The sequence below is a fragment of the Lepisosteus platostomus genome, chromosome 3 (genome assembly GCF_059453375.1).
Source record: "Lepisosteus platostomus isolate fLepPlt1 chromosome 3, fLepPlt1.hap1, whole genome shotgun sequence".
Lineage (NCBI taxonomy): Eukaryota > Metazoa > Chordata > Actinopteri > Semionotiformes > Lepisosteidae > Lepisosteus > Lepisosteus platostomus.
In genome coordinates this window covers 50,135,091-50,155,865 of record NC_142613.1, presented here as the reverse complement: position 1 = coordinate 50,155,865, position 20,775 = coordinate 50,135,091, and the positions used below count along the sequence as shown (strand labels likewise).

The 20,775-nt window shown below is 49.0% G+C and overlaps 1 protein-coding gene across 3 annotated transcripts; it reads left to right on the top strand.

Moving 5' to 3' along the window:
- The first annotated feature begins 1,388 nt into the window (after positions 1-1,388).
- LOC148675030 (cytospin-A) lies at positions 1,389-20,150 on the top strand. Of its 3 annotated transcripts, XM_088625933.1 has the most exons (13): positions 1,389-1,756; positions 1,895-2,192; positions 3,192-3,689; positions 8,182-8,688; positions 9,237-9,310; positions 11,884-12,389; positions 13,164-13,293; positions 14,362-14,440; positions 15,039-15,120; positions 16,790-16,886; positions 17,491-17,607; positions 18,431-18,490; positions 19,236-20,150. In XM_088625933.1, the coding sequence occupies exons 3-13, from the start codon at positions 3,650-3,652 to the stop codon at positions 19,323-19,325; spliced, it is 1,782 nt and encodes a 593-aa protein (XP_088482059.1). In that variant the 5' UTR covers positions 1,389-1,756; positions 1,895-2,192; positions 3,192-3,649; the 3' UTR covers positions 19,326-20,150. The 3 variants fall into 3 exon arrangements, with proteins under 3 accessions (XP_088482059.1, XP_088482060.1, XP_088482058.1); XM_088625934.1 differs by having other exon boundaries at positions 1,389-2,139; XM_088625932.1 differs by having other exon boundaries at positions 1,389-2,192.
- Positions 20,151-20,775: the final 625 nt, after the last annotated feature.

Below are 20,775 nucleotides of genomic sequence, written 5' to 3'. Positions count from 1 at the left end.
TGGGCCAGCGGAAGGGGTAGATTTCAGTTATCTGACAGCTTGTGGAAAGAAACTGTCTGAATCTGGACGTTCGTGCCTTTATGCTCCTATAATGCTTACCAGAGGGAGGGGGGAGAAAAATGATAAACAAGGATGACTGGTATCCTTAGCGATACCTCCAGCCTTCCTGAGACAGCGAGTTGTAAACATGTCCACAACAGAGGGGAGCTGTACTCCAATGATAGACTGGGCTGATCGATCACCCCCTGTAACGCCTTCCAGTCAGACAATGAGCTGCTGCCAAACACGTTAATACCACACGTGAACACACTCTCAGTAGCACACCTGTAAGATATGGTCAGGACAGCTGAAGATAGACCACATTTTTAAAGGCGCTGTTGTGCCTTCTTTGTAGCTCCACTTACATGCTGGGACCACGTTAAATCATTAGTGATGAATTTACCCAGGAACTTGAAGCTGCTAAGCATCTCTACAGCCACCCCACTGATGTGTATAGGTGTGTGGTCCACCCCCTGCTTTCTAAAATCCATGGCCAGCTCTTTGGTTTTGCTGACACTGAGAGAGAGATTATGTGAGAGTTTCTCACTGCTGATCAAAACATACCTGGAAACACCAGATAACACAGCCTGCTGTGGAGTTCAGTTCGTTGGAGTTTTGCTTTAAACATAAACAATTTGGAACTTGTGTGAAGAATATCATTCATGCAATGGTCCCCTCTCCCCCTCCAAAAAAATAATGATAACTGATTATTTAAAATTAGTAGCAAAAATCAACAACACGCCCATGAGAAAATTAAAGAGAGGAAGGTGTTCAGCCTATCAGACATGTGTGAGACACACCTGTGAGGCAAGGAGTGTTTGTGTCAGGGCTCAGTGACTCTCTGAGAATTCAGTCAGGAAAAATCACACCTTCCCTGTCTCCACCTGTTCATGGTTTGCATTCTTGAAGAACAACACTCCTCTCTGGACTCAGCAGGAGCACAATACACAGTGATTCAGTTTTATGCTAAAAAAAAATCTTATTCTTCCACAATCTAGACAAAACTGGGCAGTTAGTTTCATACATTAACCATAATGCATAAGCAGCTACTGTAGGTATTTTCAGCAACAACCCGAGTGTGAGAACGGTGATATATTTGTGTCCAGATTAGGCAGGAGAAACTAGTCTGTGTCAGAGTGCAGGGATATGTTTGTGTCCAGATTAGACAGGAGACTCCAGTCTGTGTCAGAATGCAGGGATGTGTTTGTGTCCAGATTAGACAGGAGACACCTCTGTCTGAGTGCTGTGATGTGTACAGTACTGTATGTACCCAGATTAGACAGGAGATTCCAGTCTATGTCAGAACCTTTTCTCTGATTTACATTCAGAGACTCCAGACTAGGATGGCGTTTTGATGCAGTGGTTAGCATTGCTGGCTTGCAGTTCCAGGGCTCTGGGTTCAATTCCTGGGGTACTATCTGAATTAAGTTTGTATGTTCTTCCTTCTTCACATACAGTAGGTTTCATTCCAATACATTTCCAATAAACCCACCAGTATGTTTCTGGACTGTGGCGGGAAACCGGAGCACACGGAGGAACCCATGTGACCACGAGGAAGCCATGCAAACTCCACACAGATAGCACCCCAGGTCCGAAATTGAACGATGATAACCGCTGCGCACCAGGCTGCTGTATTATCGCTGATCAGAAGCGCTAAACCGCGACACCTGCGCTGGTCTCACTCTGGGCGGAGAGCAGTCCCTGCTGTTGAAGCTGTGTACGTGTTTCTACTTCTTAAGCAGACTTGGATCCCTTTTTCTCGTTTCGATCTTCAGGGCTCACCGCTGGTTTTTCCTTCAGTCTAGATGTTTGCTGTCGGTATTTTCGTCTTGCTCAATTCCGGCCCTTTTCGCAGGATCCCACTCCGGAGTCGGGAGTACGGATTTCGGATGAGCCGCTTCCTTCATTCCTGAGCGCCGAGTTTTCACACACACCCTCCTCGACAGAGCGAGAAACTCCCACCTTGGGGAGCGGGGAATGAGACGGGGAGCGGAGCAGTCAAGACCGGGGAGGACGAGCAGCACCAGGGCTGATATCAACCCGAAAGGACGGGACCGCAGAAGCCGCAGAGGACCGCAGTCACCCCGCTGCTCTCTGGAGGTGTGTGGCCGTGAGCCCGGCGTGTTGCAGGACTTGCCGACTCGCTGTACCGGGTGAGAGAACTTGGCGACCGTCAGTCACTTTCCTGCTGATTAGGACTCATAGTATTATAATAATCATCATAGTTTAGTGTGGAACGGTGTAATAAGCTGAATTTTAACGCTTGCCAGTGTAAAATATATGGTCTGCCGCTGGAAGGCTGGGTTTGGTCATTGAAGAGCTTCAGTGAACAAATGTGGGAGCAGCAGTGTGAACTTGTGAACTAGAAGTGAAATTAGTTTTTATTAAGTGAACATGACGCTGGGATTTTATCACACGTCCGAGACAGAAACAGGAGACATTACACACTGCGGATAAAAAAAGCTTCGAGAGCCGTCAGTGTCACACCGGGAAACACGTTCCAATTTGTGATTTTTAAAAAGGGAAACAGATAGGTACAATCCCAATTACGGCATCCTCACTAGACAAATGTAGCACTTGGTAATGTTTTACTGGATGTTACAACAAAAAAGCGCCGCCCTGCTTGAACACCGTTCCAGGGACGCGTTTCTGAGCCTCTGTGCTCTTTCCTGCTCCTTTCTGAGCCGGAGGGTCGATGAGCTCTGTGTCCCCAGGCGGAAACGCGGCTTGGCTGGCTTGCGTGGCCGATGGCAGGGTCAGAGAGGGTTCGCTAAACAAATTTCACCCGGTCCCAGTCTCGGTCTCCGTTCCCTCCTGGAAACCGCATTCAAATTTCAGATGTATTTTTACTGCCAGAACAAACCCTGGAGGTGCAGCACATCACTAGAAATTGTGTTCTGTCTGCAACAGGCTGCTGGAATACGTTTCTATAAAATATAAATCATCCAATCATGGCTCAGAGTGATTAAGCGGTGCTCAAGCAGGATTTAATACAAGACATGAAAACAGGTTTGTCTTGGACGCGGGAGGGATCACAATTTTCTTTTTAAAGTGCAGCACATTGACAGATGCTGCGGGTGAGCAAAACAGTCCTGTTTAATTGTCTGTATGTGCTGTCCACTGCACTGACTGCAGCTGCTGTCTGCCTGCAGGACACACGGATCTACAGCACCGCTGCCTGGGCCTCTGGGAGGAGAGACAGGGGTCAGAGCTGCTGTCCGCTCTCAGGACAGACTGACGCTCCCAGACACACAGATCTACAGCACCGCTGCCTGGGCCTCTGGGAGGAGAGACAGGGGTCAGAGCTGCTGTCCGCTCTCAGGACAGACTGAAGCTCCCAGACACACAGATCTACAGCACCGCTGCCTGGGCCTCTGGGAGTAGAGACAGGGGTCAGAGCTGCTGTCTGCTCTCAGGACAGACTGACGCTCCCAGACACACGGAGACACAGCACCGCTGCCTGGGCCTCTGGGAGTAGAGACAGGGGTCAGAGCTGCTGTCTGCTCTCAGGACAGACTGACGCTCCCAGACACACGGAGACACAGCACCGCTGCCTGGGCCTCTGGGAGGAGAGACGGGTTAGAGCTGTTATCCACACCACACTGTCCTCATGGGAAACTTCAATACCAAGGACGGGCTCCTCTCTGAAGGTAAGAGCCCGATATCTGCGCTCCTGCCCAGTGCGACCCTGTCCACAGGGCCTGCATGAACACGCACTGGCAGAAAGCTTCCTCTGACCTTTGGACTCGGGCAGGGGCAGGCTCAGGCTGGATGAGGTGCTCATTGCAGTCAATCTATGAAGGAGTGAGAGGTGTATTTTACACAGTGTTGAGCCGTCCACATTGAATAGCCATTCAGATAAAAAGATAAGGGTTTGTGGTAAAATGGTTAGGTGTATGATTCTATTAAAAACTCTGTTTTATTATGAGCACTTTTAAAAACCGTTCCTGTACCTAAGGCACAGCGGAGTAAAATGAAGGCGAAAAAAAAACTCATGTGAATTAACCAAATAAAATGAAGATTGTAACCATATGATAAGGTTTTAGTGCTAAGTGAGTTAAAATTTAAAGGTTGCAGAATGTAAGCAGTGAGCTCCACATGTGTGGTCCTACACACAGGCGGCCCATCACCTGCTGGCTGGTCTTTGGCAGAGCGGAAGGGCCTGAATATGCTGGGCTGGCCTGTACTCGTACAGTAAGACCATACGATGCCCTGAAAGGTGTCCAGGTCCTTGTACCCGAGTAGGAGACTGTTAAAACGCACTTACTCTCAGGGGTAGCCTATGCAGTGATCACAGGTAGGGGCTGGTGCCAATGCAGGGTGGTTTAGTAAAAACAGGAGCTGAGAAATTCTGCACCTCTTATTTGCCTTAGTAGATACACCCTATGTAATGGGGTAGTCTAATCATGATTGAGTAGGGAGCTGTGTCAGCATGCATAGGCTGCAAAGGAACAGGTAAACTTAATTTCATGCTGAAAGGTGAAGAAAAACTCAAGGTTTTGGCTGTGGAGCGTTTTTCAGGTGTCACCTTTCTGAATGGAATGAACCGTTACTGTTCCTTTGTAGTCTAATTGTCAGTATTTCAATCGGGCATGCAGGGTAGAAGTCTTAACTGACCAGCGTTTCACATTTAGTAGAAAGATGCCTTTATAATTTACTTTGCATGAGCTTCACATAATCATGCAGTGCCAAAAGTAATTAATACCAAGGTTTCTAAATTTCACATGTGGTTTGATTTGACCACTCAGCAGTAACGCTAAGGTCTCCTGATGGTCAAAGGCTATGAGCAAGAACCCCAGTGTTACTATAGTCCACGTTGGTGTTAGACAGACACCTTATAAGTGTAGAAGTAGTATCTGATTTGGTCTGCAATTAAATTTGAAAGTCATCTGAACAGCAGTGACGCCCAGGTCCAGGATGGAGAATCTAACCGAGAGTCAGTACGTCCGTATATAAATACTACAAGTCCCAGCACAGAGCCCTGTGGAACACCCTGAGAAAGTGGCACAACATCTGAGAATTATGAATTGTCTCCTGGCAGTCAAATACGTAGCTGTCAAAAGAATGGAGGGATGTGCCAATGACCCATACATACCTGAGCCACTGTGGCAGTAGGATGCTTTGAATTAGATTAAAAAAAACATACGAATATATAAAAATGAGAATAGCCCCCATCTAGCCCCCATCTAGCCCCCATCTAGCCCCCAGCTAGCCCCCAGCTAGCCCCCAGCTAGCCCCCAGCTAGCCCCCAGCTAGCCCCCAGCTAGCCCCCAGCTAGCCCCCAGCTAGCCCATGGGGTTTCTAAGATCTTCAGCTGGAAAGGATATTAAGTTGCAAGGAGCTGGAGGTCATGGGTGAATCATTAATTGGCTTAAAGTGGGCTGTTTCAGTGCCTTCTCTCTGTGTACACGTGTGTACACACTGATACACTTAAAACTCATCAGAATCTGGAGTAACTGAGCTGCCACGACCTGTTCCCAGATTGTTCTTGAGAAAAATTGGCAGTGGGAAGAATATTGAGTATGAAATTGAAATTTGACAACATTCAGGGATTACAATGATACTCAAACTAATAGCGTTGGAGCCATTATCAAACGGTTTGATCCTTCTGGGTTACAATGTGAACAATGAGGAAAAGCATGCTGGTCCACTCGATATGTGCCAAAGGACATCCTGTCAGCAGCGAACGAGGGAAGAGTTCCATCTATGGACTGCGCTGATTTAAGTTCCAGTGGATCGAGCACAACACCTCCAAATTTGGGAATATCTGCAAATTTGAAATTAAATGGGATAAGCCTAGGAAATCTGCTAACTGCTATTTGTAGCTGCTGCATGGAATATGCATTGATATTCAGAAGTGCTGACTAAAGCCTGGTTAGTTTACTCTGTGGTGAGTCCACACATTTGTCTCCTTAATCAGCCTGTGATGATGTCTGAAGTTCATTGGGTTGCCCCGATTTCTCACGCTGTTTCAAAGCGTTCCTGGGCTCTGTATATTGGGATGTTTCCTGCTGAGAACAAAGGGAATATTCGATCCTCAAATCTGCTGTGGTTCCTAACTTCATCTTCCTTCAGAGCAGGTGAGCTGTAGCTGACTGATCCACTGCAGCTGCCATTTTCACAGCTGTTAGAAGACACTGGCGAGATCTGTGGCTCCTCAGAGCCGAGTAAATTTGCCGAGACGCTGTGGTGATAACAGGAATTTTGCTTCAAGCTGCAGCAGGATGCAGTCACACCGAAGTCTCTCACTGCAGATACACTGGGCTTCGGCCTCCTGTTTTTTTTTCTGTAGCCCACTGCTCTCCGTTTGCTTTATTGTGCAGGAAAATTAATCAGACCTCCTTTGCACAGCAGTTTAAACTGCTGCAGGGTTGCTGACTGTTTCTGGAGCAGGGGCAGAAATCTGGAGTTAAAATAATTTACAAAACTGCGCGTTGCTCTTCAGTGTCTTCAGTACTCTGTCTGAGGGTGTTCTGATGAGTGCTGCAGATCATTCTTCCCATGCTGTGAGCTGTGATGCTATTATGTTCTCGATTGTGCACACAGGTATTCAGAGTGGTGTTCCTTGTCTTGATATTCCTCTCTTTTCCAGTACCTGTTTGATTTATCCATTTGATCCGTTTTCGATTTTGGGGGTCATGGCTACTGATCATTATGCATTTTCTAGATGTAAATCTTCAGCCGTCTAGTGACTATGGTAGTTCTTAAAAATAGTGATCTTTTAAAACTTTAGGTTCTTATTACAGGGGTGCCAGACTCATTATCTGTAATGGGCCAACCTGGATATAATTTGAATTCAATCAGGCCATTTCCTTTTGTATTTTTGGTGATAATTTACAACAGCTTACATACCCTCTAAAGTGCCTTTTACAGTCATTGAATCTTCATTAAATACCCATTTAGCAACTTACGCCTTACAACTGAGTTTGGGATTTGTGTAAGCATTATTAAGTGTAATTATTCAACATAGTTTTGTGCAGTATGGAAATATTCTGTTGACAATATTGTTGGGACACTCTGTTCAACAACAGGTGAAAGAAAATGTGCAACTCTTACTTGTCAATAGATCAACAACTGCAGGACTGAATTGTTTAGGCTCTGGAATTAGTTTGAGAGACTGATGAGACTGTCAGTGTGTTTTATCAGCAGTTTCAGTGTTTTTTACCTGGAAAGCTGGAAGAGTAAAGGAACATCACCTCACAAAAAAATAGGCTATCAAAGAATTGGAAAAAAATGACTTTCAACTATTGCTCTTGGGCAAATCCCATGTAAACTTTCCATTCACTTTGATGAAGGAATATAGTTTTCTCTAATTTTTCTTTTATAAATGAATTACAGGGCCCTTATTACTAAGCTCAAGAATATCCCTTTGGGATCGGAAATCCAGCAGGTTCATTGACACTTGTCAGACTAAATCATCAGACATCAGAAATTGAGACTGAACCTCGGGCAGCTCTGTGTGGGCTCTGCAGGCTCAGATAAGGTGCACATTAAATCCTGACTGAGGTTCCGGCAGTACCTACAACACAGAACCAACAGATGAGTCTATCAGGACAGACCCAGCCCATGGACCTTGTTTGACACCCCTTAGCTTAGTAGGGGTGTGACCCCGGCGTCCTGGCCAAATTTCCCATTGGCCCTTACCAATCATGGCCTCCTAATAATCCCCCTCTATGAACTGGCTACATTACTCTGCTCTCCTCCCCACTGAGAGCTGGTGTGTGGTGAGCGTTCTGGCGCACTATGGCTGCCGTCGCATCATCCAGGTGGGGCTGCACATTGGTGGTGGCGGAGGGGAGTCCCCATTACCTGTAAAGTGCTTTGAGTGGAGTGTCCAGAAAAGCACTATATAAGTGTAAGCAATTATTATTATTATTATTATTATTAAAAGATGAATGTGTGTCTCCGTTCCTCTGTGCTTACTCATTCACATCCTGCTCTGCAGTTTAACAATGTAGAGAAGGCACATTTCTGAGGCGCCTTGTGAAGTCGGACACACGCCGGTGAACTGAGGCGTGAGGACGCCGAGGCTCTCTTGCCTTCTGACGGAACCCCACCGCCTCCGAGCAGCTCGAGCCGAGAGCCGGGCGGTGCAAACTGGGTAATACCTGCTCCCCATATGTCCTGAATGTCTTTTCCCAGGGCACCAGCAGTCTGGAAAAGCGCCCGCGGATAGCGACGCGTTTCACACGCCCCCAGCGACGCCTCCTGTCCATTCTCTGCCCTGCCCGCCCCCCTGCTCTGCCCCCGAGCAGCCCGCGGAGGAGATGCCGCAGGAAACAGAGTGGAGCCCCGGGGGGCGCTGGACTGCGGGAGGGACAGAGCCCTGGACGTCGCTCGATCGAGGGGTAGAGGACGTAGCCAGGGGACCCCGAGCGCCCCCGGGGGCCGTCCGCTGCCTTCCCCTCTGTGAGGACACGCGCCGCGGCCCCCTCTCCGCGCAGCAGGGGGGCGGCCCCCCGGAGGACGCCTCGACTGGGACGGGCAGCCCGGCGGAGTGGGTGGAGAAGGACAGCGGGCTGGACCAGTCGTCGGAGCAGGACTGCAGCCTGGCCGAGGAGTCGGCCCTCTCACTGGAGCAGCTCCTGGGTCGCCTAGGGGCCTCTCTCAGTCCCAACCCGGGCTGGGACGGCACCCTGAGCGTCGCAGGTGAGGGCGGCGCTCTGCCGTGGCTGACACTGACCAGACCTGGGGCAGTACGCCGGCTCTTCCTTCTCTTCAGACACGCCCTGCGGTGCCCGGTTGAGCCCCTTCAGAATTCCAGTCTTGCCTACAAGCCGAAGCAGGAGCTGTGGTATCCCGCGCTTGTTGGCTTGCGGTTTTACCAACTCGCACGCTCATGTGCCTAATGAAGCGGTAAAGCAAACTGATTTGCGCGGTAAAATCGGTCCGCTTCGCTGCCTCAGTAGGCGGGCGAGCGTGCAGTTTGTGAAACCAGGTGTGGGTCGAACTGCTGTATAGTGGGAGTCGGCTTATTATAACAGCTGTGGTGGATTTGAGCTGGGGGGGTCTCCTCTCGGTTTGAGGCTGTCGGCACTCCACTAGCCACTTGCCCATTCAGAAATTGAAAGTTGGTCGCGTCAAAATGTGGTGTCCGAGGTCACTCTGACGTACATGCTGTACCAAGCACTCCTCTGTATGTGTCCTTCTGCCCCTCCAGGACTTTGTTACTAACCGGCTGTCTGCTTGCTCTGCAGGTCTGGCGGGGAGGCTGCTCGAGGAAAGGGAGGAGCTGCTGGCGGAGGTCAAGAGTCTGAAAGAAACTATCAGGGTGAGCTCGTGTCTCTGCACTCTGAGCAGGGCCTTGCGCCGTCTCATCCCCGTTGGAGTACTAGATACAATTCCAGTTTCACCCCCCACTAAGAGTTTAACCCCACCTGGGAGACTCGCAGATCAGGGGGGAGAGAGAAACAGCTGCACCAAGTGGATTAGGGGGGAATTTAAGGCTGGACAGGCAGTACAAAACAGGATTTATCCAGGACACTGGGTATCATCAATGGTTAAAATGTCTGGTAATATTGGATAACAAAAATGGGACTTTTCTTTTGGATTTTTTTTGCTTTTGATCTTTTGTTATCCCCACCCAATGTACTGAATGCTTCTCATGGCTTGACTCCTGAAACTGTACACGGGGACTATTAATACTATTTAAAGAGCTGTCCCAGACAGTAGGGGTGTTGATTGGACACAGGTGTGTGTGGGAGAGCTGTCCCAGACTGCAGGGCCTAATTCTGATCCTTCTTGAAGACACTGTGTTCAGTTGTTCCTCATAAGCCCACTCTCCCCAGCTCTTTGCTCAGTACTGAGTGCTCCGCTCTGATTCCTGGGACTTTGGAGCGGCTGTTGAAAGATGAGGTAGTGCTGTGCACAGTGAGTACAGAAGCTGCCTTCGAGAGAGGGAGCCTTGCAGTATTCAAATAAGCAGATGTAAAATAGAAGCAGCATATCGGCATCCAAATGTGAAGTATTAAATGAAATGAACAGAAGCACCAGAGTATCCTTTCCAGGGCCTGATACCAATGCTTCTCTCTGTTGTTAAAAGAAATGGGTGACTCTTTTTTCTGTCTGGATTTGGAGCTGCAGTAACAGAGTTCGAACAGTTGCAATTCCAAAGGTATTACTCCAGTCCTCCTGAGGCTCAGAGAAGTTCCAGTTTTTTCGTAATTTCCTGTTGCGGTTTCCCTCTGCCTGGGGCCTTCCCACCCCTTCCCACACCCACACTCTGGGCTCTGGTCCAGGCCTGGCCCGGGATAGCGAGGCCTGCGGCTCGGAGCCTCTCAGGAAGAGAAGCCCCACAGGTCCCAGGAACTGTGAAAACGGGACAGAACCAGCAGCAAATACGAGAAGACCGAGATGACCGAGTTGGGAGCTAACTGGAAAGAAAACAGAAGGGAAGAGGAGCCAATCAAAGAAGCGTTCAAGATGAGCGACAGCAGGTGGCCATCGTCGCTCATTTGTAAATGACCGAAATGAAACCTCGTCAAACCTCTTTGCTGAAGATCTGTTTCTGCACCTGCACGCACCCCCTCAACCTCATGAAATTAGCCTTTTGGCTGTAGATAGACCTGTGAACAGAGAGAAGATGGATGAGATTGTTGGAACATTTAGCCAAATCTCGATTTCCTGAAAGCTGCTATTAAAATTTAAAGACAAGAAACATTGTTAAGTTTAAAAAAAAATGAAGACAACATTGCTCTGAAAGTCATTGCCCTTGGCTGAATCTTCTGTATTTCTGCAGGACAACATGTCTGACAGTTCAAGGGTCCCCGTATGTGGAGACGGTGCTGTTCCACATTTGCACAAGGGTTTTGGGGTTCGGCAGTTTCCCTGGAAATATGACCTAAAGAATTTCTGACCCAATTGCAATCGAAGGACAACAGACCCTCTTTTTGCACCAGAGGAATGTACAAGCTGTGGGCAGGGGCCAGAGGGCAGGGGGCTGGAAACTGGGAACTGGGAACTGGGAGCTGCTGCTGGGCAGGGGCCAGGGGTTGAGGGCAGGGGGCTGGAAACTGGAAACTGGAAACTGGGAGCCGGGAGCTGCTGCTGAGCTGGAGACGGGGATGGAAACCGAGGGCTGGTGGCTGGAAACTGGGTGCAGGGGGCTGGAAACTGGGAGCCTGGAGCTGCTGCTGGGCTGTGCTCCTGTCAGAACAAGGCTTTTCTCCTGGCGGCTGCGTTTCATTGTCCTCTGTCACTGGGGCCTCACATACCTGAGGCCTTTGGGAAATCATCCGAGCAGCACAAGCAGAGACTTGTACTTGGAGCGTTTCAGTAATGACTCGGTTGTTTGCTTTTGAACTGACTTGAAAGTCTCTCTACTGAAATGTCCTTCTTGTCAGAGCCAAGGGCTCCAAGAGGTCCTATGTCCATGTGTTCCCCTCCTCAAAAAGTTTTGTTGGCTGATTTTTTGGGGGGGAATCTCTAAGCTGTTCAGCTTTTTCAGTTCTGTGAACCTCCAGATTCTTTCAAACCATGATGAGTTTGAAGTTTTCTGAACTGATTATTTTTGTTTCAGTAGTGTCGAACCCTCTCACCTCTTACTGTAGTGAGATCCTGCTATATCGCTGGTCCCGCAGTCTTCCTCCTTTCTCTGGTCATGGTGCTGGAACAGAGGGAAACTCTATTTTACAATTCATAAATAGATTTACTAAATAGCTGAGACACTTCTTCCAGAGATGCACAATGTATATTAGCGTTTTAGTCCAAAAGGAGAGAAACCAGCATGATCCTCCCTTCCTAAGCATAACTGGTGACACTCGATCCCCTCCTCCTCCTCCTCCTCCTCTCTCCCTGTGGCACCTACTGGGTGACTGATCCTTCTCTCCCTTTATCTGGGCCCAGGCGGAGCGGATGGAGTGGCTGCAGTTCCAGTCTGACCTGCAGGTGGCAGTGTCCGTGGCCGACCGGCTGAAGACGGAGGCGGAGGAGGAGCTGAGCGCACTCAGAGTGTCCCAGCGGGAGGCGCTGGGGAGGCAGGCAGAGCTGGAGCGGGAGCTGAAGGAACTGAGGCAGAGGCACAGCAAGACCTGCAGTGAGCTGTCTGCTCTGAAAAGGAGGTGTGCGACCCTGGAGCTGGACCCTCTGAAAGACCAGGCAGTGCCAGGAGAGAGGCGTGGGCCAGAGGGGCAGGGCTCAGGAGAGAGGCGTGGGCCAGAGAGGCAGGGCTCAGGAACGAGTGAGCCGAGGCCGCACGGCACACAAACAGAGCATCAGCAGAAGGGAGAGGGAGAGCAGAGGAGCTTTCTCAGGCTGGAGCGGACGAGAGAAACACGCAGCCATGACAGCAAGGCGTCTTCTCGAGGACTGAAGTCTCAGAGGGCAAGGGAATGGATAGCAGACCAGGACAGGTGAGCGGGGTCCCGCAGTCCCATCCTCTGTCCCCCTGGCAGAGAGGACATTTCTACTGTTACAAGACAGTGAGCAGGAAATAACCTGAGCCTTACACAAAACGGGTTGGTTTATTCTCTGGCAGGGATCTGGTGATAAGTAATAAATTTAGGTTGAAACTTGGACAAGATTTACAACTATTTCTTAAACGAAATGACACAACTGTACAACACATTGTTGCACAACATACACCAGTGAGACTTGTACAATCAATGCCGTCCAGAATCTGACCTTGCTTCGGTCACCCAGATGGTCATTTGCATGACCTAGAACGGGTGAAAGAGAGAGACTTGCTCTGTCATAGTGAAAATAAAGGATATGACTCAGGGCTAAATCTCCCTTCTTACAATCTAGGATGCCCAGAAGTGAATAAGAATCAATGTTCTTACTCTTAATGTGCATCTCTAACTCGCAAGAAAGCATTTTAGTGTGAGGATTCTGCAATATAGGACATCGGAATTTCCCACCACAGGACTGCTGGTAGGTGGCATGTTGGCACAGCGGTTAGCACTGTTGCCTCACAAGAACAATTGACTTGTTCCTTTGTAGCCTGCGCACGCTGACACAGCTACCTACTTGAAATTGTTTTGTGATGTGAGTTTTTGGAATCTGATGGTCCTGTGCCCCCTTGTGGTTTTCTCCGTTCCTGATCTCCAGCTCCTTTTCTGATGCTGCTTGTACGCCTGAGTCGGTCTGCTTGGCCCAGGGTAGTGCTCATTGGTTTGCCGTTACAGGGGCCGGGCGCCAGACGCACGACAGCCGGTGTCGCTCAGAACCCTCTCCAGACCCTCGCTGTCTCCCGAGCGTCCGTCGGCTCTACACCCCTCCCTCGGGCTGACGGCCACAGCTGAATCGCAGCGACAGGTACCGTAGTCGTCTCATTTTCTTCCTTGCAATAAATGTCTTTGGAGAGCCGTCGCTCAGACGTGAGCTGTGAGGCCAGTGACCCCGAGCGACCCTCTGGTTCGAGCAGGGGGTCCACAGGGTGTGGTTAGCTTTTTCCTTGACTCCCGCTGTGGAACTCGCATGGTGTTAAAAGTCGACTGGCCCTGGAAGGTCCTCATTCTCACTGTGCAGTGCAGTGTTGTGGCCAAAAACAGTTTGCACATTCCTTTTCCACAGTTGGAATTAGAGAAAGTACCAACACAGTGATCGGAATAAATAAATAAACTGTATATTTCGGGCTGGATTAGAGCACAGATCGTGTCTGCAGGCTTTCTAATTCTCTGTAACAGCTGGGGAAAGTGTTGGACGAATTAATCTGGTATTAAGCTCAAACCTGCAAGCGCTTCATGACTGGAGCGTCTCCTCCTGGGTTACGCCACAAAATGAAACCTGAAGAGCGACTCCGGGACTGCGACTCCAGGACGAGGACCGAATGTCAGGATTTAGGATGTGAAGATGGGAATCGGGGAATTCTGCAGCAGACCCGGTGGTGTCTGTCTCCTTGACTTGGGGGTCGGATGTGGTATCGGGGTCACCCTGAGAGAAGCTCCTAGTTTGTTTCACACGGGGCTTTCAGGACTGCTGCTGTCCCCTAAAAATAACCGTATTTTCTGTCCGATTACTGCAGTAAATGTTGTGAGTACATTATACAGAAAGTACCTGCGGTGCACCCCAGCATGTGGTCAGAAGGATTATAGTCATGCGCTTAAGTACTGCAACCTACCATGTAAAAAAACACCGGACAATCCAGGAATTGTACAACCTGCCTTTTGGTGAGGAAACTTCTAGACCGAATTTCTCGTTTAAGAGAGCAGGATGGGACAGTGGGATGTGTAGTATTGCCCCCTCTGCTGTGGGCTGTCCTCGTCGAGGCTCCTCTTTATGGCTTGAACACGCAGGCGGTGCTACAGTAGAAGGTGTTGTCACTCCTCGGCCTTCCTCCACCGCACAGTAACCGCGATCGCTGCTGTAATGCTATAATTACAGAATCCCGAAGGCGTATCGAGGGGGAGGAGAACAGAGACCTCAGAAGAGAGACCGGGGAGCTGTGCTGCCTCTGCTGCAGGTCTGTTTGTGTGTGTGTGTGAGAGCATTGAGCTGCTGTAGGAGTATGTTCAGCGTTGACTTCCACAGGAATGTGCGTGTCCGGAATTGCCACGGTATTTGTTCCAGCGGGTGACTGTTCTGCTGCCAGTCAGTAATGACCTTAGGAGGCTGTGCTTGCTGTAGCCTAGTTCTCCACACCTGTGTGTTGAGACGGGAGAACAGTGCAGGATTAGAATACCATATTTTACCCCTCTGTTGGTCATCAAAGCACTCCCACTACACTTACCTCCCATCCCAGTGACTGGGCGCCACTTGTGTGAATTTATGGCAGTGAAGCTCATCTTGATTTGACCAGAGATGGACTGGGACTAGTGGGGTTGGAGTCTGTTGTTGGCTGGGTATGGACCTTATAGAGGTTATCAGCAGCTTGCTGTGCCCTTTAGCCTTGTGTCTTCATACAGAAGGGGCTTACTGCAGCAGGAGGCTGTGCTTTTATGTTGGGGGGGGGATGCTCATAGGGGTCCTAGGTGACAGCCACCCCTCTGACATTAGACTGTCCGATGTTAGTGGAACTCACGTCAAGAGATTAATTGGTGGGCCAATCTTGTTTATTTCAGATAGTCAAAAAGACATTCTGCCTCTCAGTCAACAGAATAGCGTGTCCAGGGATACCGGAATGGTGTTGGGCAGTAGAAGCAGGTGAGCCAGCAGATTCCCTACTTTCTCGCTATCTTGAGATCTGCTCCCGACGGATTCGTGACCTCTGGCTATAGACCGAATTCATGTCTAGGCAAATACCTGGCCAACGACACTCCGTATAGACCAGTACGGAATGTTGTGTACCAGTAAGAGATAAACAGAGATAAAACACATGAGAAAAGCTGAGCTTAAAGTTTCTACTTGCAGAGTAGATTGTAGATGGAATTCAAAAGCGTATTTATCACTGTTGACCTATTTTGTAATTAAAAGCATACAATATTAAGACATACAATTGTCCAATGCACTACTTTGTTGTCACTTATAATGTTGTGGATTATTCTTGTCACTACTTTGCTACTTCCATTTTGAAGTCGGTCCATTATGAAATAAGGACGTTCACAAACGAGACAACACAGCCCTTTGAGTGAAGAAGTGCCTCCTGTTCTCACGTAGAACAGCTTCCACTTGTGGCGCCTGGTTCACGTTTCACTGTTCACTCTGACCAGATCCACCGGGCTGCTTTTGAGGGTTGTCAACATGAACACCCGAATGATTTTTGTTCGCAGGCAGTGAAAGTAGTTGTTATTAAATGTCATCTACTGGTGTTTGGCCAGTATTGAATTTTATGTAATATCCATCACTTTCAATTTAATATGTAGCATCTCCAGTGTTTGCAGTTGCTAGAAAATTCTTGAGATTTGCAAACTTGATGAATTCTCAGAATTTAGATCATTAGTATAAAGAGTGGTGATCCTAGTGCAGGTCTCTGCAGCACTTTATTAATGACAGGAATTTAAAGGAACCCAGAGGGTTTTGGAATCAACAGTGAAACTTGAAAACCAAGTGGAAACTACTGGGAAGTGTGTCTAAAACTGAGACCAGGATGCATTTCCTTACACAAAGGGTTGTGGTAGTCTGGAACAAACTCCCCCGTCATGTTGTTGAAGCCAATAACCTGGTTTCATTCAAGAAACAGCTGGAGATTCCCATATTAGTTGGTCGTTAGTGACCAAATGAGCTAGACAAGCCGAGCTGCCACCATTTTGTACCCCGTACTCCCAATGTTCATAATGAAATGTAAAAAGCAGACAAAAACTCTGTTGTGTTTTTTTGACAAAGGTCACATGTAAGAAATAATACAGTATGTGAATCACCACCAGGGGAATCAGAGGCTTGCAGCTGTTCAACATACTGTCTGGGCTTGTTTGTTTCACCTTCTCCTCACTGTAGTGATTGCTTTGACTCAGGGGGGGAAAAACAAGTTTTGGGAGCTTATTCCATTTTCAAAACTGTACAACAACCGCAGTGGTCAACCCTGATACAGCACAGTGGCACAGAAAAGAGGTCCCAGTTGAAAACTTGCAACTGAGCGGAAGAGTCCGGTCTTGCACAGAAGGATTGTGGGTCCCTAGGGTGTGGGGCCAAGTCCGGTGTGGGGGTGTGGGGGATGAGCCTGGCGTGGAGGTCTGTGGTGTGTGGGTGTGGGTCTGTGGCGTGTCGGGCTGAGCCCGGGGTGAGTCTGTGGCACGTGGGGATGAGACCGATGTGAGTCTGGCGTGTGGGTGTGGGTCTGTGGGGCCGAGCCCAGGATGGGACGAGCCTCCTGTCCAGTGGTGGGTGTCGGGTGCTGTCGTCTCGGTCTTTCGTCACGATGTCCTGCCCCTCCCAGGTCCGGAGGGGGCGTGAACTCGCTGCTGCGGAGACACGGGGGCTCCAAGAGGAACTCGCTGCTGCACTGGTGTCAGAGCCGCACGAAGGGCTACGAGGTGAGCCGCTGTACCGCTCGAGCGGAGGCCTGTCCCGGCAGCGGGGCGGCGACGCTCGGGCCTGTCCGAGGCTGCTGAGCAGTTATTCCAGATGTTTCTGTGATGGGCACTGTCGCACCTCCACTGCCTTGACTTGTTCCCGTGATCAGAGGCCAGCCATGGTGAAGCAGTGATCAGTGATCAGTGATCAGTGATCAGTGATCAGTGATCAGTGATCAGTGATCAGTGATCAGTGATCAGTGATCAGTGATCAGTGATCTCCATGACTGGTGGGCATCAGGTTGAGTGGAACAGTTCCAGTTAGGGCATGATGGGAGGCGGAGATTCTGTCTTTTAAAAGGTGCTTTGGAAACAAGGTCAGGGCTGGATTCAAGTGAGACGTGGGAAGGCCATTATTTTTCTCACACTTCTGTAAATCTTGCTCAATGTAGCGTGGATTGAAAATTCCTACTCGCAGTATCAGTGAGATTAACACCTTGTGTTTAGTTTCCATTGTATAGTATTGTAGCTGTCTCTGTGTAATCCTGTCCCTGCTCCCTCTGTCCAGAACAGTGCCTGTAGCTGTTTGTCTCTGTGTAATCCTGTCCCTGCTCCCTCTGTCCAGAATGTTGACATCACCAACTTCAGCAGCAGCTGGGCGGATGGCCTGGCTTTCTGTGCTCTTTATCACACCTACCTGCCGGGACACATTGCCTACAGCAGCCTGAGCCCCACAGACCCGGTAAGTGTCTGAGCGCTTCTGGAGCTGCAGAGCTAGGGCTCCCTCTGGGCAAACAGAAATACTTTATGACAGGGCTGCTGGCCGCTCCTGTGTCTCGGCTCTTTGTATATCCAGAAAGCTCATAAATTGACCCTCTCTGGTCCAAAACAGTGCTGTGTGCAACTCATCATCCTAGAGCTGATGTCTTTCCTGTGTGAAGTTCACTGAGAAATGCACAAGTTGATATTAGGAACTGAGCAGAATCCGCAGGAGTTTTTAAGTGGATAGATTCATTTCCTCCTGTATGCACACACACTCCTGGAATGCTTGTTAAGAGGACAGCTGAACTCTTTTCAAGCTGGGCCTTAGAGTTTGGATTGAAAATGTGAAGTAAATTGCACTTATAAATTGTTCATTTTATAAGCAGCGGTTTAACTGAACCCAATTATCTGTGGTCGGAACTTTGTGAAATTGTACCTGTAACTTGATTTTTATGAGGCTTGTTTCATAATTCAACACTGTAAAGTGCTGTGGCCTGCTTCTGTGTGAAGAGTACCACCTGAACCAGAAGTGTTGTCAAAAAGGCTGATTTACAGGGAGATTTTTAACTGTCAAGATGCTGTGAGAGTTCAGACTGAGCACATGAGGTTGAGTGAGTTTTAGTCCCATCCTGCGAGGGAGGTCACAGCCTAAGGAGGAGAGGCCTATGTGCGAGTCTGTTCCTCTGAACCCAACTCCGACACACAAACAAGCCCAGAGCCTGGTGCTGGAGGTCAGATGAGGCCAACTTCGCATTCAGGCCAAGACAGACAAGTGTTTGACATGACTCCATGCTTTATTTCAGAGAGAGAATCTGAAGCTCGCTTTCAGAACGGGGTTCAGCGTGGGGGTCCCCTCGTCTCTGGTAAGGCTCCTCGGCAGCACACAGCAGTAACTTTGCTGGGAAGATTTGGTGGGGTTTGGGGTTCAAAGCTCTTTCCTTCAAATAAAACCTAAATCCCCGTTTTCTGAAAGATATTGTGCACATTTGCAGGTCTCAGCCCAGAAAGAGCCCACATGTTGCATAGTGCTGGAATATGTCCCAAAGCTAAATCTTTATTCTAATGCACATGAACAAAGTTCATTTCAAATCGAGGTCCACTGCTTTTCTGTCAGTCAGTATTGAATAAAGCGCAGGCTTTATTGTTTATAAAAGGTCCAGAGTATCAGTTTCATGGTAGTTCATTCTCTGTTCCCTCCACTCTCTACAAGACGGAGAGAGATTTCTCCAGTTTGGGATTGTTCTATTCGATGTAAGAATTAGTATTCCCGGTCACTGTAACAGTATGAAATGTCATTTCTGAAATGTCCAGACTGATTAGGAACACCCCTCCAGTCACAATTTGCAGCATCTATCCTACTTTTTAAGTACTATATATCCCTGGGCATGTGTTTCAGTTCCTTGTGTCTGGACTATACAGTCCATCAGAACTGTCTGCCTGGGAACCCTCTGAAGGAAACACTTTAAACCAGAAGGACACCCCCTTTAAGCACAAACTGTTTGATACGCTCTAGTATTATTTAGGCAGTCATGAAATCTTGAGTGGGTTCTGGACTGGGAGGACCTGGAGGAAGAGAACTGCAGCAGAATCGGGCTTTGTCTCTTGCAGACTGTGGAAGAGATGCTGAGCACAGGAGGTCCAGACTGGCAGAGGGTGCTGGAGTACGTGGAGAGCATCTACAGGCACTTTGAGATGTGACCCCTTCACCAGACTGCGCTGCCCTCTCCTACAGCAGCAATGGCTGTACTTGTGGGTTATCTAACGAGCACAGGCCTCGACAGACTGAGTTGGACCACGTGGGCAGACCGATTTTTCCCTCCTCCTAACTCCAGCTGGGCAACACGCGCATCAGTCGTCCTCTAGTAACATCTCATCCCTCACCAAGACATGAATTGCCCACCCTCGGATCTGGTGTCCTTCATCTCCTTCCTTGAGTTTCCAAACCAGGGGTTACGCAGCACGTGCCACGCTTTCCAAGTCTGGCCATCCAGGCTTCATCGCTCTTGAACGGAGCGATCAACAGGCGGGGCCCAAGATCAGCTGTGAGCACAGAGTCACGGGCTAAACCGCCTCGGGGAAGACGAGGGTCTGTCTGCGGTTGTGCGATGAGGGATATGCAGCTGTTGCGCAGCTCAGAGGATGAGGTCTGTATGTACTGAGAACGTGAGCCTTGGTTTTCCAGCCATTGGCCATCAAAAGGCTTCGGAGCTCTAGAGCTCTTATTCTTTGTGGACATTTACCTCGCAAACAGCAGTCGAGTTCCTGAGGTCAGGCCCCACCGGTACGAGGAGAACACGTTCAGTTTGTCTGCAGGGCACAGACTGTTGAGATGACTGGGGCCATTTTCAGCATCATTTCCACCAGGGGGCAGACTCTGCACAGTGTAAGTGTGGCCCCTTATTGGTAAGGAAAGGTTTCTACATCAGCATTAGGCTTCATATGGTTTTAATTTTCTTAAATGTGAGTATTTTGTAATCACTTTCACCCTGAAATAAAAATGGATAAATCTTAAACCAGAATAAAGCAGAATTATTTTATGTGCAAAGGTACTATATCTGGATCTCCAGTTCCCTTTTGATGAGCACTTGAATGGAGACTAAGACTCATTTATTTTGAGGAGATAAAGATACGGCTCATTTCGGCAAGCAGGTGATGGGCACCGCCAGAGTCTTCACTGACGAGCTGCAGGTGTGCAGAGGACAGGGGGGTACTGACTGCCAGAGCAGGGACAGGAAGACGAACTCAAGGGGAACAGCTCATGGTCAGCAGCAGAACCTGGGACTGGGTCAGCGATGTGGATCACTTGTGCACTGGTTCATTAAAGCTCAGAAAGTATCGGGGTAGTCCACTGCTATTCAAAGGCAATGTGGTTGCCCGTGACGTGACTTGACACCTACAGCATGCTGTTATGCAGTAAGTGAGCACTGGAAGTGCCACAGCTGAGGAGAAAAATGTGCACTGGGCCCCTCTTGCTGAGGCTGTGGAGCACTGTGAGAAACAAAGTTGCTGCCTGGGATCGTAATGGGAGCAGAAATGTGACTCGCAGCAGGACACTGACACAGGAGGAGCTATTTGGCTCATCTGGACCGGCTGCCAGGAGTTCATTGAGCCCAAGTTCTCATCCAGCCACTTCAAAAAAGCCAAGACA